The sequence below is a fragment of the Galeopterus variegatus genome, unplaced genomic scaffold (genome assembly GCF_000696425.1).
Source record: "Galeopterus variegatus unplaced genomic scaffold, G_variegatus-3.0.2 Scaffold5913, whole genome shotgun sequence".
Classification (NCBI taxonomy): domain Eukaryota; kingdom Metazoa; phylum Chordata; class Mammalia; order Dermoptera; family Cynocephalidae; genus Galeopterus; species Galeopterus variegatus.
The window spans coordinates 104,874-119,197 of record NW_007732024.1 but is presented as its reverse complement, the minus strand read 5'-3'; the positions used below and the strand labels follow the sequence as shown (position 1 = coordinate 119,197).

Sequence of the window (14,324 nt, the reverse complement as noted above, 5' to 3'; positions counted from 1 at the left end):
TGACGGGCCATAATAATCATATACAGTGTATATTGACAAAATAAAAAAAATAAATAAATAATTAATTAAAAATAAAAATAAAAATAAAAATAAATAAATAATAATCATATACAGTGTATATTGACAAAATAAAAAAAATAAATAAATAAATAATTAAAAATAAAAATAAAAATAAAAATAAATAAAAAATAAAAAAAAAAGTCACAGGTGAGTTGGCCCTTCTCTCCCCAGCAGCTGGAAATGGAGCTACGGTGCTTGTCAGGACTATTTGCTGGTACGACATCCCAGCGTACATCCTGCCTACAGAAACTCCATCTGAAAGTCTGGAATCCTTCCTGTGATATGATTTCAAGAACATGGGCTTCCCTGGCAGCACAGTTCAAGCAGTACTCTTGAATGTGATCAAAATTCCGTACTAAAAATGCAAAGAAAACTTTTTAGAACATAGACTGTATTCAGATCTGAAATTATGATACAAAAGACAACCAAAGATTTCTGAGTATGGGTTTCTCTGCCTCCAGAAAGATTAGGCCATTCTTCATCCGGGCTCTTCTGTCACTGACTCCCATCAAGCCACTACTTTTGAGCTTCTTTCATTACCAGGGATATAAATGTTCCTCACATTTCCACATTAAAATCCTGTGTTAACATTAGCTATGTGCACAACCTTTCAGGAGAGGCACCCAGTGATCCTTAAAGCAAGGGACCAGGGCAGGGAAGGGAAAGCAGGGTGATAGAAAATGGAAATGACCACCCACCAATCAAATTCCTTCATTCTCTAACTTGTCCTTTGACCTCTTCCATTAAGTATAATAACCAAAGGAAAACTGCTTCTTGTGAGCTTTGAATATGTTTGGTGATGACCCCCAATAAATCAAATCTCTAAACTCCTGTTTAGAGAAACCAGGGGTATAGCAAAAAGTATGCTAAGCGCTGTGGAGATGAATGTTCTAGACTTGGTTCAGAAGTTAAATAGCTGTAGGACCTTGGCCAACGATTTTTCCTGTATTGACCTCCAGTTCCTCACCCGTAAACTGGGAAAATAACACTAGATAGAAATCATGTTCATCCCCTGCCCTAGAATTCTATAATCTTGGTGGACAGGGAAGGTGGAGTATGCAGACTCAAAGGTTCCTGGAAGGAGACAAGGAGTGAAAAAGGAGAAGCAGGTTGTCCTAGCTCCTGGGGTACATCCCAGACAAACAGGAGACCATGCAATGGTATGCAAACACCCTCTGAGTTATATACAGCAAAACTGACTGATACTCTTAGTCTCTCTTAGCCGAGTCCCTGGGTATCACAAGGAATAGAGAAAAAGTTAGCTGAGCAGGCTGATTTGGGAACACTAGCCCAGGATACAGCCTCTCATCAAGGTGGCCGGTGCAGCCATTTCTCTGGCATCCGGGAGGTGACTTGATTTCAGATTTGTTTTTTCCCATTCAATCAGCTCATTCTTCTTCCCCCACCAGCAGCACTTGCCTCAGCCAATTTTCCTCTGAGATTTACAGGGACTCTTGCCACATGGTTCATACACTTGCCTCTTAGATCCACCACCCAGGTGTGTGCCCTAACTGAGTGCTGCTCCCTCTCTCCTCACAACACAGTAAACCAGCACGTTATACCTCCTGCACTCTGTACTCATGATTTTTAGGACTTTTTGCTCACCCCCATGCCCTTGTTTCTATGATTCCCTCATACAAATGCATGTTATTAATGCTGCTGCTGCTATCACAGCTAAAAGGCTTCTTGCCCAGCCTGGATGAATTGTGTTTTAGTCCCGGAACTAGGACACAGATCATGGAGAAACTGCCAGAAGAAAGGAATATTTCTCATTATTATTGTCACCAACATCATTAACATCCACACTCACTGAGCCCTCACTATGTGCCAGGTCCTGTGCTTACCACTTACCAAGCAATATCTCATTTAATCATTAAAATATACCTGTGAGGCAAAGAAATGGCAAATGTTTGAGGAGACAGATATGCTAATTACCATGATTTGATCATGACACATTGTATACATAATCCAAATATCACATGTACAATTATTATGTGTCAATTAAAAATAATAATCAAATTTTTTAAAATTGCTAAAAGAGTAGATTTTAAATGTTCTCATCACAAAAAATGATGTGTGTGAGGTGATAAGTATATTAATTCATTTGATTTAATCATTCCACAATGTATACAAATATCAAAACATCACTTTGTACACCACGAATATATGTAATTTTTGTCAATTATTCCTAATACAATAAAAGTTAAAAAATATTTTTAAAAAGATGAACCTATGAGGATAAAAATGAAAGCATTTTTATCCAAAACTTGCCTGAGAGGAAACTGAAGTTTGGTGAGATAAAGTAGCTTACACACACAGTTAGCAATGGTCAAGCCAGGTTGCAGCCTACCCAGCTCTCAATGAGGATAAAAATGAAAGCATTTTTATCCAAAACTTGCCTGAGAGGAAACTGAAGTTTGGTGAGATAAAGTAGCTTACACACACAGCTAGCAATGGTCAAGCCAGGTTGCAGCCTACCCAGCTCTCAATGTTCAATTAAGACACTTCTTCAGCCTTTGTAGCCACACTTTAATACAACTTTTGAGTATTTAATAATTTGTTATTTTGAAAGAATACATAAATCTTCATGATAAAACATTCAAATGATACAAAAGGGACAAGATTGAAAAGTAAAGGTCTGTGTCTACCTGCTCCCACACACTTTCATATCCACACACTCCCCAGACATAACCACTATTAACCATTTCATGGGTATTCTTCCAGAAATATTCTATAAACATAAAGGTATAGAATTTTTTTTACAAAAATAGAAGCGTATTACACATATAGTTATGCAAATTGCATTTTCTACTTAAAAATACATCTTGACTTTAGTTTAAAAAACACATCTTGAATATCTTTGGTATTTCATTGCGCAGTCCACTAGGTTGTTTCTAGTTTTTAGCTACTATGTAAATACTACAGTAGAAATCCTTGTACAGATATTTTGGCGTACCTTATGTCAGTATTCCTAAAAGAGATGACCCTAGAAGTAGATTTGCTGGGTCAAAGTTTATGTGCATTTTAAATTTGGTAGATATTGCCAAATTGCCACTTAAAGTAGCTTACACACACAGCTAGCAATGGTCAAGCCAGGTTGCAGCCTACCCAGCTCTCAACGTTCAATTAAGACACTTCTTCAGCCTTTGTAGCCACACTTTAATACAACTTTTGAGTATTTAATAATTTGTTATTTTGAAAGAATACATAAATCTTCATGATAAAACATTCAAATGATACAAAAGGGACAAGATTGAAAAGTAAAGGTCCGTGTCTACCTGCTCCCACACACTTTCATATCCACACACTCCCCAGACATAACCACTATTAACCATTTCATGGGTATTCTTCCAGAAATATTCTATAAACATAAAGGTATAGAATTTTTTTTACAAAAATAGAAGCGTATTACACATATAGTTATGCAAATTGCATTTTCTACTTAAAAATACATCTTGACTTTAGTTTAAAAAACACATCTTGAATATCTTTGGTATTTCATTGCGCAGTCCACTAGGTTGTTTCTAGTTTTTAGCTACTATGTAAATACTACAGTAGAAATCCTTGTACAGATATTTTGGCGTACCTTATGTCAGTATTCCTAAAAGAGATGACCCTAGAAGTAGATTTGCTGGGTCAAAGTTTATGTGCATTTTAAATTTGGTAGATATTGCCAAATTGCCACTCAAGCAAGTGTCTTAAATTTGTGTTCCCACATAGGACATATCAAGGTACCTGTTTATCAACAATTTCATCAGTATTACCAATCTATTTAAGTTTGCCAGTCTGGTGGACAGGAAAAAGAATTGTATCTTATGGTTGTTTTTATTTGTAAATATTTAGTTAGTAATGGAGATGAGAATCTTCTTATTTGGCTATTTGAAGTTTTCAGTGATTCATGCTCTTTCCACACTTTTCTATTGGCTATGTTTGCACATTGAAAGCTGTTCGTAGAACAAGGTAATTAGCTTTATCTATCACATACATTTCGATCTATGTTCCAAGACTGAGATCTGACTTTTTCCATTTGTTTATGATACTTTTTGGTTTTTACAAGTATGCTAGAAGCAGAAACTACTGTTAGCTTTTTGTTTTCCTTCAGTTCCAGTGTCTTGCCCTGTCCTCACCCTCAGGGCCTTTCGGACCCAGGCTGTGGTAGGGGACGTGGTGGAGCTTCACTGTGAGGCCCTGACAGGCTCTCCCCCAATTCTGTACCGGTTTTATCATGAGGATGTCATCCTGGGGAGCAACTCAGCCCCTTTTGGAGGAGGAGCATACTTCAACTTCTCTCTGACTACAGAACATTCTGGAAACTACTCCTGTGAGGCTGACAATGGCCTGGGGGCCCAGTGCAGTGAGGTGGTAACACTTTCTATTCCAGGTAAGTCTCTTATGTCCAGGCCTCAGATGTGGACAAAATATTTCCTCCAAGGACACTGATAATCCTCATGAGACTTGGCTAGGACAGTGCTTCTCAGGGACACGTACACAAAGCTGGTAGTTCTCTAAATTTTTCTGAGCTGTTGCTGAAGTGATGGTACTTGGAAGGGTGGAGGGTTGGACAAAGAGCATCACTGAATTAGGTGCTCATCAGCTGGCTGCCTCTCCTCTCACTGTCGACCCTCCATCCTGGCCCCCCAACCCTTGCCTCAGATGCAGAGATGAGCTTCCTCACAAGGAGAGGAGCCATTTCCTGTGCCACATCAGCCCCTGTTTAGCCTCAGGCATCCTGGTTGTCTAGGTTCATCTTCTCTCCCAGGCATCAGCTCCAGGGGTTGGGGCAGTTCAAGACCACAAGGCCTCTCCCTCTGGCTCATGCTCAGGGTCTCCCCTCAGGGCTGACTGGGAACAGAAGTGGTCCTATAGCCACTGGAGTCACCGGGGGACTGCTCAGCGTGGTGAGCCTTGTTACGGGGGCACTGCTGCTGTATTGCTGGCTCTCAAGAAAAGCAGGTGGGTACCTCCCTGGGAGTACTTCTACCGGAGCTCAAGCCCTTCTTACTCCTATTCCCTCAGGCTCACGTCGACTCTGTAGCCACCCCCAGTCTCTCAAGATCTTCTCCTCTCCCATCCACAATCCTTCGCCTTTCCCTCTGGATCCCCCAGAATTCCTCCTTACCGAATGTGAGGTTCCTATTGGGGTAGAAGATGCCTTGAGAGAGGTAGTTTATCCAGCATCATAAACTGCAGTGTATCTGCCTCTCTGCCCTTAGAAAACTCCCAAGGAATAGGAAGAGGATGAGAAAAACAGAAATAGCAGTGAAAACAGAAATTAAATAGGATTTGGTAACTTACTGATTTTTTAAATGTACAGTATTTTTATAGCTGATCAAGTCTATTTTCCTACCCACAGCTGTTGATTATCATTTTTAAAAGCTCCAGATTAAAAGACTATGGATTGTGGACCCCTCTTTCACATTAGGATTATGCCCCTCTGGAGGCCAGAGTCAGTAGCTTTTGTCTAGTCTGCTCCCTCCCTTGGGCATAGCAAAGAAAGATTCAGACTTCGGTGTCAGCAACCCCTGACAGTTTCTAGGGAAGGTCTTCTTTATCTGAATCCAATGCCCTTCTATTTTCCTTTTCAGACAGAAGGCTTGCCTCTGACCTCTCCAGGTAAGACCAGGGCTGTATTCCTTCGTGGTGAATGAAATGCCCACAGGGTAGAAAAAATGGAATTGAATCTGATTATTACTAATTATTATTACTAATTATTATTACAGTTTCTGCTGCATGTTGTTGTATCCACTTCATGTTGCCACCACCCTTGAGATATCTCAAGACAATTCCCAGGACCCTCTCACTCACCACCTTACCAAACCATCATGTGGGCCCTGTTTTTACATCAAGTGTTCATTGCTTTTTATTTATTAACTCACATCCTTCTACCACTGTTGACTTGGTTTTCTGAGTGGCTACTATGACCACTGAATCCATCTATGTTTTAAGACTATCTTAGCTTAATCAGCCTGGGAAGCTCTGGATATGGACAACCAAATCAACACCTGTTGTAATGACAGCCAGAAAGATGGACCTGTATTACTTGGCCACCCAGAGATGTCATTCTGCCAGTAGGAAGGTGGTGCCTATGAAGAAGGGGCCACCATCTTGGATCCCAAAGATTGACTTTAGGAACTGCACCATGGCTCACAAACTATCCCTGGGCAAACCCACAGTAGCAGTATCTAAACCATTAAGAGTTCCTCTGAGCCTTTCTCATTCCTGATTTTCTCTGAGACTCTGGTCTCTCTGAGAGTGGAGGCTTTGGAGACGGGTTTGAATATTGGCTCTTCCCTTTTCTGGTTACATGGTCTTGGTAAGTCACTTTATCTTATGGAATCTCCGTTTTTCTTCATCTATAAAATGGGGATAAATAGAACTAACAATATTGTGATAAGCATTAACACAATGCCTGTTACATACCAGGTGGCCATAAAGCCCAGAAACACAGGTAATATTAATTTATCATGATTCATAATGTAATATTCATAAACCATTTTTTATGTACTTGTCTTTGTTTCCAGGCTTGGCAGCCACCCTGTAGCAAAAACTCACTAACTGAGAGTGATCATTAGAGCTATTTTATCAAGATTTCTGGGAAATATCAATATTTCTGTGTCTCATAGGAGCCCTTCAAACTCGGACCCCCAAGAACCCACCTACTCCACCCTGTAGCAAAAACTCACTAACTGAGAGTGATCATTAGAGCTATTTTATCAAGATTTCCGGGAAATATCAATATTTCTGTGTCTCATAGGAGCCCTTCAAACTCGGACCCCCAAGAACCCACCTACCACAATGTACCAGCCTGGATAGAACTGCAACCAGTGTACAGCAATGGTGAGGTCCCGGCACCCTCCATTTTGGCAGGGGCCATGGGGTTGGTGCAGGAAGGGGGCGGGGGCAGGAGATGAGAAGGGACTGCCTTCCTGGAGCGCTAGTCCTTCCAGAGAACAAATTCTGGAGGAGGAAGTAGCTTAGACAAGAGGAAAGAACGTTAGTGTCCTCTGAAACTCCAACTTCTTTCTAAGTAAATCCTAGAGGAGGAGACGTGGTTTACTCAGAAGTGTGGAGCAGCCAAGGAGAAAACAAGTATGCAGGTAAGACCTGAGGAAGTTTCTGTTCTGGCCAACCCTCAACTTTGACAGCCTATTGCTGTGCAGCTCAGGCTCCACCCCTCCAGCAGGTCTGGGCCAACTGGGCACGGAACCATTCCTTACGCTGGGTCACTGTGCTTCTTAACCAGTGCCTACACTGCTTGGGGTCAACCCAAGCTCACTATGCAGTGCTGCTTTCTCCATTCTCTACAGATGGCCTCAGTATAACCTGAGTCACAAAACCATCACGTGGGTAGCCGCTTAACTCAGAGCTTCAGTGTCCCCATCCTACTGCCTTAATTCTGGCTATTACAACTGAATACCATAGACTGGGAGGCTTAAAGAACAAACACTTATTTCTCACAGTTCTGAGGCTGAAAGTCCAACATCAAGGTGCCAGCATGGTCAGGTTCTTGGAGAGAGCCCTCATCCTGGTTTTCAGACATATGCTTTCTTGCTCCATCTTCACATGGCAGAGAAAGAGATCATCTCTCTATGTCTCATCTTATAAGGGCTTCATGATCTAACTATCTCCCAAAGGCCCCACCGCCAAATACCATCACATTGGTGACTAGGGTTTTAACAAATGAATTTGGAGAGGGACTCAAATATTCAGTCCATAGCACCTATCTACCTGTATTAGTTTTCTATTGCTACTGTGACAAATTGCCACAAACTTGGTGGGATTGAACAATATGAATTTATTGTCTTACAGCTCTATAGGTCAGCAGTCTGACCTGGGTCTTATTGGGCTAAAATTAGGGTGTTGGCAGGGCTACATTCCTTTCTGGAGGCTCTAGGGGTGAATGTGTTTCTTGCCTGTTCTAGCTGATAGAGACCTCCCACTTTTCTTGCCTCATGTCCCCTTCTCCATCTTCAAAGTCAGCAAAATTGTGTCTCTCTAGCTTTCTTCCATAGTCAGGTCTCCTTCTGACCACAGCTGGGAAAAGTTTTTTTTAAGGATTCGTACGATTATATTGAGCAAACCTATATAATCCAGAATAATCTCATGAGCTCATTCTATAATCTTAATCACATTTGAAAAGTCCTCTTTTCCATCTAAAGTAACATATTCACAGGTTGCAGGGATTAGGACATGGACATCTTTGGAGGGACATTATTCTGGTTACAACACTATCTCATAGGGTTATTGCAAAGATTAGATGAGAAAACACATGAAAATGCTGTTACAACAGCAGTGTCCCACAATTACAATGTGTATGTGGGTCGTCTGGCTGTGGCACAAGTCCTCACTCATGGTAGGTGGTTTGCAGTGAGAGAATCCCAGTGTGGCTTCCTCCTGCTAGGAGCAGGAGAGGGGAGCAAGGTCCTTTGGGGCAGGCTTTTCTTTCTAACTCTGCTTTATCAAAAGTGCTGTGTGATTTTAGTTGCTTTTTTGTCGTTGTCGATTAGTTGATCAATGATTTATTCATTTTTTGTTGCTCTTGGAAATGCAAATAGTACTCTGGCAGCACAGCGCACACTTCTCAGTCTCACGCTGTCTTCTGGCATGCCCGCTGCAGACCCGTCGCCCTCTTGAACTCTTGTGTGCTGTGTGATTTTAACCAGTATGTTTCCCTCTCTGCTTTTCCAATTTCTCTTGTGTAAAGTCAAGTGAATTGTGTTTGTACTCCATTCTTCATCTTATTGCACCCCTCTAACACAGGAACTCATTCATACTTACAACCCTCTTTGACAGAAATGCTGTTATTATCCCCATTTTACAGATAAGGAAACTGAGGCATAGAGTCCTTAAATGACTTGCCTGAAGTCATATAGCTAAGCTAGTAAATCACCAAGCAGTCTGTGTCCAGAACTCAAGATCTGGACCAAATTCTGCTTCTCAGTGCAATTCCAGGGAGCCTTGGTGCTCTTTCCAATCCAAAAGGAAAGAGCCCTGTCTGAAGAATGTCATGTTTAACTCCAGTTTGAAAATAATATAACAATGATAATTTCTAATATCTATCATGTGTTGAATGTGTTGAGCAGTTCTTATGTACTAGGTATAATTCTAAGTGCTATAAATAAATAAATACACTATATTTATATGTATAGCCCTTATAATTGTACCCATAGCATATACATACAGAACTGTAGCATAAGTACATTTGATAAAGAGAGAGAGAAAGAGAACATATTTATTTATAGCACTCAGAACTGTACTGGCACATAGCAACTGCTCAACGCGTGTCATATAGATAAGCCAACTGAGGCAGGCACTGCTGAATGACTTGCCCAAGGCCACAGAGGTGGCAAGGCAAATCCAGGGCTCAGTTTGACACATCTGGATCCACAGTCTGCTCTCTAAAACATGCTCCAGGCCACACCACCTCTCGATAATACAGAATATAATTCTATGGTCAAAGAACTAACAAGATAAAAGTCAGTTTCTTTCTTTTGAGAGCCCCTGGGCAGCTCAGCATGGGGAACAAAGTGCCAGGTGATGTTGAGGAGAAGGGTCATCAGTGCTGGGAGGCCAAGAGTCTTAGGAAGGGAGCAGCTGCAGGACAAGGAGAGGACAAGGAGGGGAGAGAGGGCGCTAAGGAGACTCTGGGCCAGCCTAACAGCTCAGGTGCAGGGAGCGCGCCCAAGTGCACCTTCCCCAGCTGAACGCTTCCCTTTCCTCCACAGCAGCCTCTGCGCCAGCACTTCTCAGGCACCAGGTGAGTCTCATGACCTTGTGCTCCCCCCACCCCACCCTCCATAGGCTGTCCAGCTCTGCCCTCACCTGTGCTCTTTCCCCTTAGGGCTCCACTGTCATCTACTCCCAGGTGAAGGTGGCATCTGCCCCAGCCTCCAGGACCCAGCTCTTGGCCTCCTCGGCTCCTCACAGATGAGTGCATACATCGCCCTGACTGCTGTCTCTACCTCTGCATCCCAACGTTCTCCTTGGGGGAGAAAGAGCAAAGAAGTGGAAGATTTACACTGCCCCAGGCCGCGTCTGGTGGCCTTGTGCGAAGTGCCACGCCCTCAGTCTGGCCAGAATGCAGAGCCCTGCTGCACGAACTGCCTATTTCCTAGGTTACAGACTTGCCCTAGCAGGATTTTTATCTAATGACACATTGCTTCCAACCCAGGACCCATCATGTCTCCTGGCTTCCTTAGTGGACTTCAGTTTTGGTCACTATTCTGAGTCCACCCACCATACCTCAATTTGGGCTGCTCCTGAGCTCCAACACGGAGGTCCTGCTCTCTATGGGCGCATTTCCCAATTGCCATCAGCCTGATGGGGCTACTGCATGCTCTGCCAAATGGGACAGCACATGTCTCATGGACGCCAGGTTTGTTATGGTCCTTCCTTCCCACAGTGGGACTGCACTCACAATGCTCTGCCTGTCTGAAACTCTGTCAGGACCTGACAGGAAGATAACTTCTGTCCTGCTCATGTGCCAATATCTAATTGCCTAAGTAAGTGGATTTCACAGCCCAGGTCCCAGGTCCTTCCCATCCTGCCAGAAGTAATCCAGCCAGCAAAGTCAAGGCCAGGAGGAACAATGAAACTTGCAGTCACAACGGTTAATGCTGGGAGACAACTTAGAGTTTGTTAGGCAAACTCTCTAACTTTGTAGTTGGAAATTGAGAACTAGAGAGTAGTAACTAGCTGAAAATCATACAACCAGTTCATGGCAAAGCCCATGCTAAAGCAAACCCAGAACCCCTGACACCCAGGGCAGTGTTCTTTCCTCTACATTGTTTCTCTGTTACAGAGACTCATGCATTTCTGTTTTCCCAAGAAGAGTGAGGGGTCTTTAAAAGCAAATCCCAAGTCCAGTTCACATATGTGTAGAGCCCAGCATGGGGCCTGGAATATAGTTGATGCTCAATAAATGGTTGTCAAAATGAATGTCAGTTAAGTCCCTCTGATAAACATGCATCACCTCCACATATTCATCTGTATCCTTACCTACCCTCTCATAATCCAAGGAAATGCAACACATGTCTGTGGATCTCCGGGTTTTTTAGGATACCAATCAAATACTTTCTACCAGGTCCACCTGTCAGTCTGAGGTGAATATTGTATCTTGTTCGAAACATGCATGACCTGCAGGTATCTGAAACACAAGAGAGAACCTGATCAGCTGTCTCCCACAAAACTTACTCCCCCTCCTGTGTTTTCTCCCTTCCTTCCCTCTCTCCCTCCTTCCTTCCTTTCTTCCTTCCTTTCCTTTTTCCTTCTTTTTTTAGTTAAAGGTATCACTCTCTCCCCAGTCACCCCAGGCAGAAGATGCACAGTCATCTCAGAGTGTCTATACTGAATTGATCACTCAGGACAATCCAGTCTACTTTTTATACTAAATATCTCTCAAATCATGTTCTCTCTTCAGTCCCCACTGCCACTGGCTTAGCACAGGCCCTTGTCACCCTATCACCAGGACTACTGTAGTAACCTCATAACCGGCATCCCTACCTCCAGGCTCTCTGCCCCCACAACCATCCCCAGCAGATTCCCTAGTATGATCTTTCTAAAACCCAACTCTATTTATTCCTCTGCTTGAAATCCTTCATTTCCCAGACAGTCCAGACTCTACTATGGGGCACAATGTTCTTCATGATTTAGCTCCAACCTACATTTTCAGCTTCATCTCCCATTATCCCCCCAACCCACAAGAACACATACCAGGTGCTCCCACCACACAAACTTCCTCCCTTTCCTGTACATACTACTGCCTTTCCAGCAGTCATGCCTGTGCACATGCTGTGTCTTTTCCTAGTAACTGTCCTCCTTTCATCCTATCTGCCAAACTCACTTGTCCCCTAAGACCCAGTTCAGATGTCGCCTCTCAGTGAAGTCTCACTTTCCCTTCTGGGTTTCTGTAATTCTTGCATCTATGTTTCTTATAGTCCTTACAAGAGTATGTGTTTGTGTGTACATGTGTGTCTGCTTCTCTCCTTTGTACTTAAGGTCTCCCCAGGGTGGAGTGTTATGACCAGTTCTAGTTTGTAACTCTCCTCCCGTCACCCCCAAACATGGTACAGAGCCTGGTAAATCAGATGCTCGATTCATAGTGAATAAATGATTGTGCAACAGTGTTGGATGGGACTTTTCCCATTTTCCCAGAATAACAGCTATAGTCCCACAACTGAGCTCAACAGTTGACAGTTACCCCCTTGTGCTGAAGAGGAGCTCCTGGACACATCCCACAGGACTGACCAGGAAATGGCCACACTCACCTTCAGCGCCTCCCCATTCCTCATGTGTCCCTTACCAGCTGATGTCCAGAGTCCATTAAGGGATGCTGGGGAGGAGATGGTGATCCTGTGAGGGGCTCTGGGCATCATACCTCCCCTCCCAACCCAGCCACGGGAAGACACAGGTCCCAGATAATCACATACAGAATGGAAGACCATCCTTCACCACCTGGGGAGAATTGTTGCGCTCAGAAATTCATGGTCCCCTCCTGAAGTGGCCCCCAGAGAAGAGCCCAGTGGAGAGCTTTTAGGAGATCTTGACAGGAGTACCCTGGGGTTTGGGATGTTAGTGAGGAGCACCTTATCCCCACTTCTGGCATTCCCTCTCATGTGGAGGGAGCCCCCTTAACATAGCACTCTCTCTCCCCAGAGGAGAAAAGCTGCCCATCTCCATAGTGTGTTTAGAAGGAGAGCAAAGATATGCAGAGCCTGCCCCCTCTGTCTCCCTTTCTCATGGCCAAGAGCAGCCCGCAGGAGCTTGTGTTTTCATTTGTCCTAAGTTTTGAAAGAACCTGCCTCTACAGAGAGGTGCCTGCTGTTTCAGGAATGTAAGCCCAACCTCAATATTTGGCACACGAGGCTTTGAGCCTTGAGAAATAGTATAGAGAAGAGTTCAGGAGAGCAAAATGCACAGCCAGGATGGAGGCTTCTGCTACAGCCAGGGCAGACAGCTTTATGCTTTGATGGGGCTTACCTGGCACAGGCCCTGTGGGTTTTTATCATGGCTGTTTGCAGAAATTCCTTTGGAGTTGTCAGTCTGTTTGGAACTGAGTTGGCTTTTGGCTACTAAACCTGGGAAAGGAGCTCTATGCCTCTGGCTGTGGTGTTTTGTGGCTGGTTGCTAGAACTTGGACAAGGCTTTGTCCCAGGGCTACAGGCTGTGAATATGCATAATGACCATTAAGCAATGCTGAGCAGGTGTGCTGGAGTCTCCTGGCTGGAGTGGCTGCAGCCTTGGCCTGCGCTGTTCCTGTGGTTATGGCTTCAGGCTGCTGCACCTGTCAGTCATGGGTCCCAGTTCCTCCTGGACCTTGGGGACATGAGCTGGCAGCACCTCCCCAGTGCACATCATGCACCTCCCACCTCCACCCTGGGGCTCCCTCCTGAGCTGAAGTCCAGTTGTGCAGGGAAGTTGACCTTTACAATGGGATATTGGAGCCAGTGGATAAATTTTTCTCCCTTTCTTGGTCACCACCCCACCCCAAGCCCCCCCACACACACACCAAATGCAGCATTCAAAGATGCAAAAGCTTGATATAAGGACATCCTGAGAGACCAAGCAACCAACATTATGCAAAGCTGAGGCCGAGTTGGGAACACACACCCTTATATGTGTTCTCCTTCCTTCCTAGACTCTCTCATTCTCTCTCATTCCTGCTTCCTGAGATTAGCTCACCCATCACATGTTAGCACATAGCCTTCTGCTTCAGGCTATTTTTTAGGGAACCAGAGCTAAGACAGTGGCCTCACACCACAAAGAGTTTCAGCCAAGTAGTGGTCATGTGGGACCTAGCAGTCAGATGCCAGCTATGTGGCCTCAGCAAGGGTGAGGGGTGGTAAGGGCCTCAGCAAAGCCAGGGGCCTTGAAAAGGTGCCCACTTTTCCTTAAACAAATGCAGCTTTTCAGAACAGCTGTGGCTATAGCAAAGCTTCAATCATAAAAAAAAGAATCTTTTTATTAAAACATTTGTCAGAATGGGAGCCAAAGCAATGTTTTCTGCTTTCAGTGCATGACAACTGAGTTCCACATGTGCCACTGAGCTTTTCAAGCTTTTGGGTGTTAGAGCCTTGCCTAAATGAGTGAGGCTAGATCTGCTGACCCAACCTTAGCTGACCTTTAAAAGAGGAAATCAGACGCCAGAGGCACAAGCCTGCACTGCAGCCCTGTGCAGCCTAGCAAAGCACAAGGCGGAAGTGTTTGTCTTCACTACAGAAATGAAACTAACAAGAAGGTGGAACAAGCAGGAAGCATTCCCATTC

The 14,324-nt window shown here is 44.0% G+C and overlaps 1 protein-coding gene across 1 annotated transcript in view; it reads left to right on the top strand.

Moving 5' to 3' along the window:
• The window catches only part of FCRL5 (Fc receptor-like 5), a 29,411-nt gene extending 19,420 nt beyond the window's left edge, over positions 1–9,991 (top strand). The window contains exons 9-15 of the mRNA XM_008590183.1: positions 4,163–4,441; positions 4,897–5,013; positions 5,646–5,673; positions 6,815–6,897; positions 7,089–7,157; positions 9,786–9,817; positions 9,902–9,991. Of these exons, the coding sequence (XP_008588405.1) occupies positions 4,163–4,441; positions 4,897–5,013; positions 5,646–5,673; positions 6,815–6,897; positions 7,089–7,157; positions 9,786–9,817; positions 9,902–9,991 (698 nt within the window). The remainder of the gene's footprint in view (positions 1–4,162; positions 4,442–4,896; positions 5,014–5,645; positions 5,674–6,814; positions 6,898–7,088; positions 7,158–9,785; positions 9,818–9,901) is intronic.
• The last annotated feature ends 4,333 nt before the right edge of the window (positions 9,992–14,324 follow it).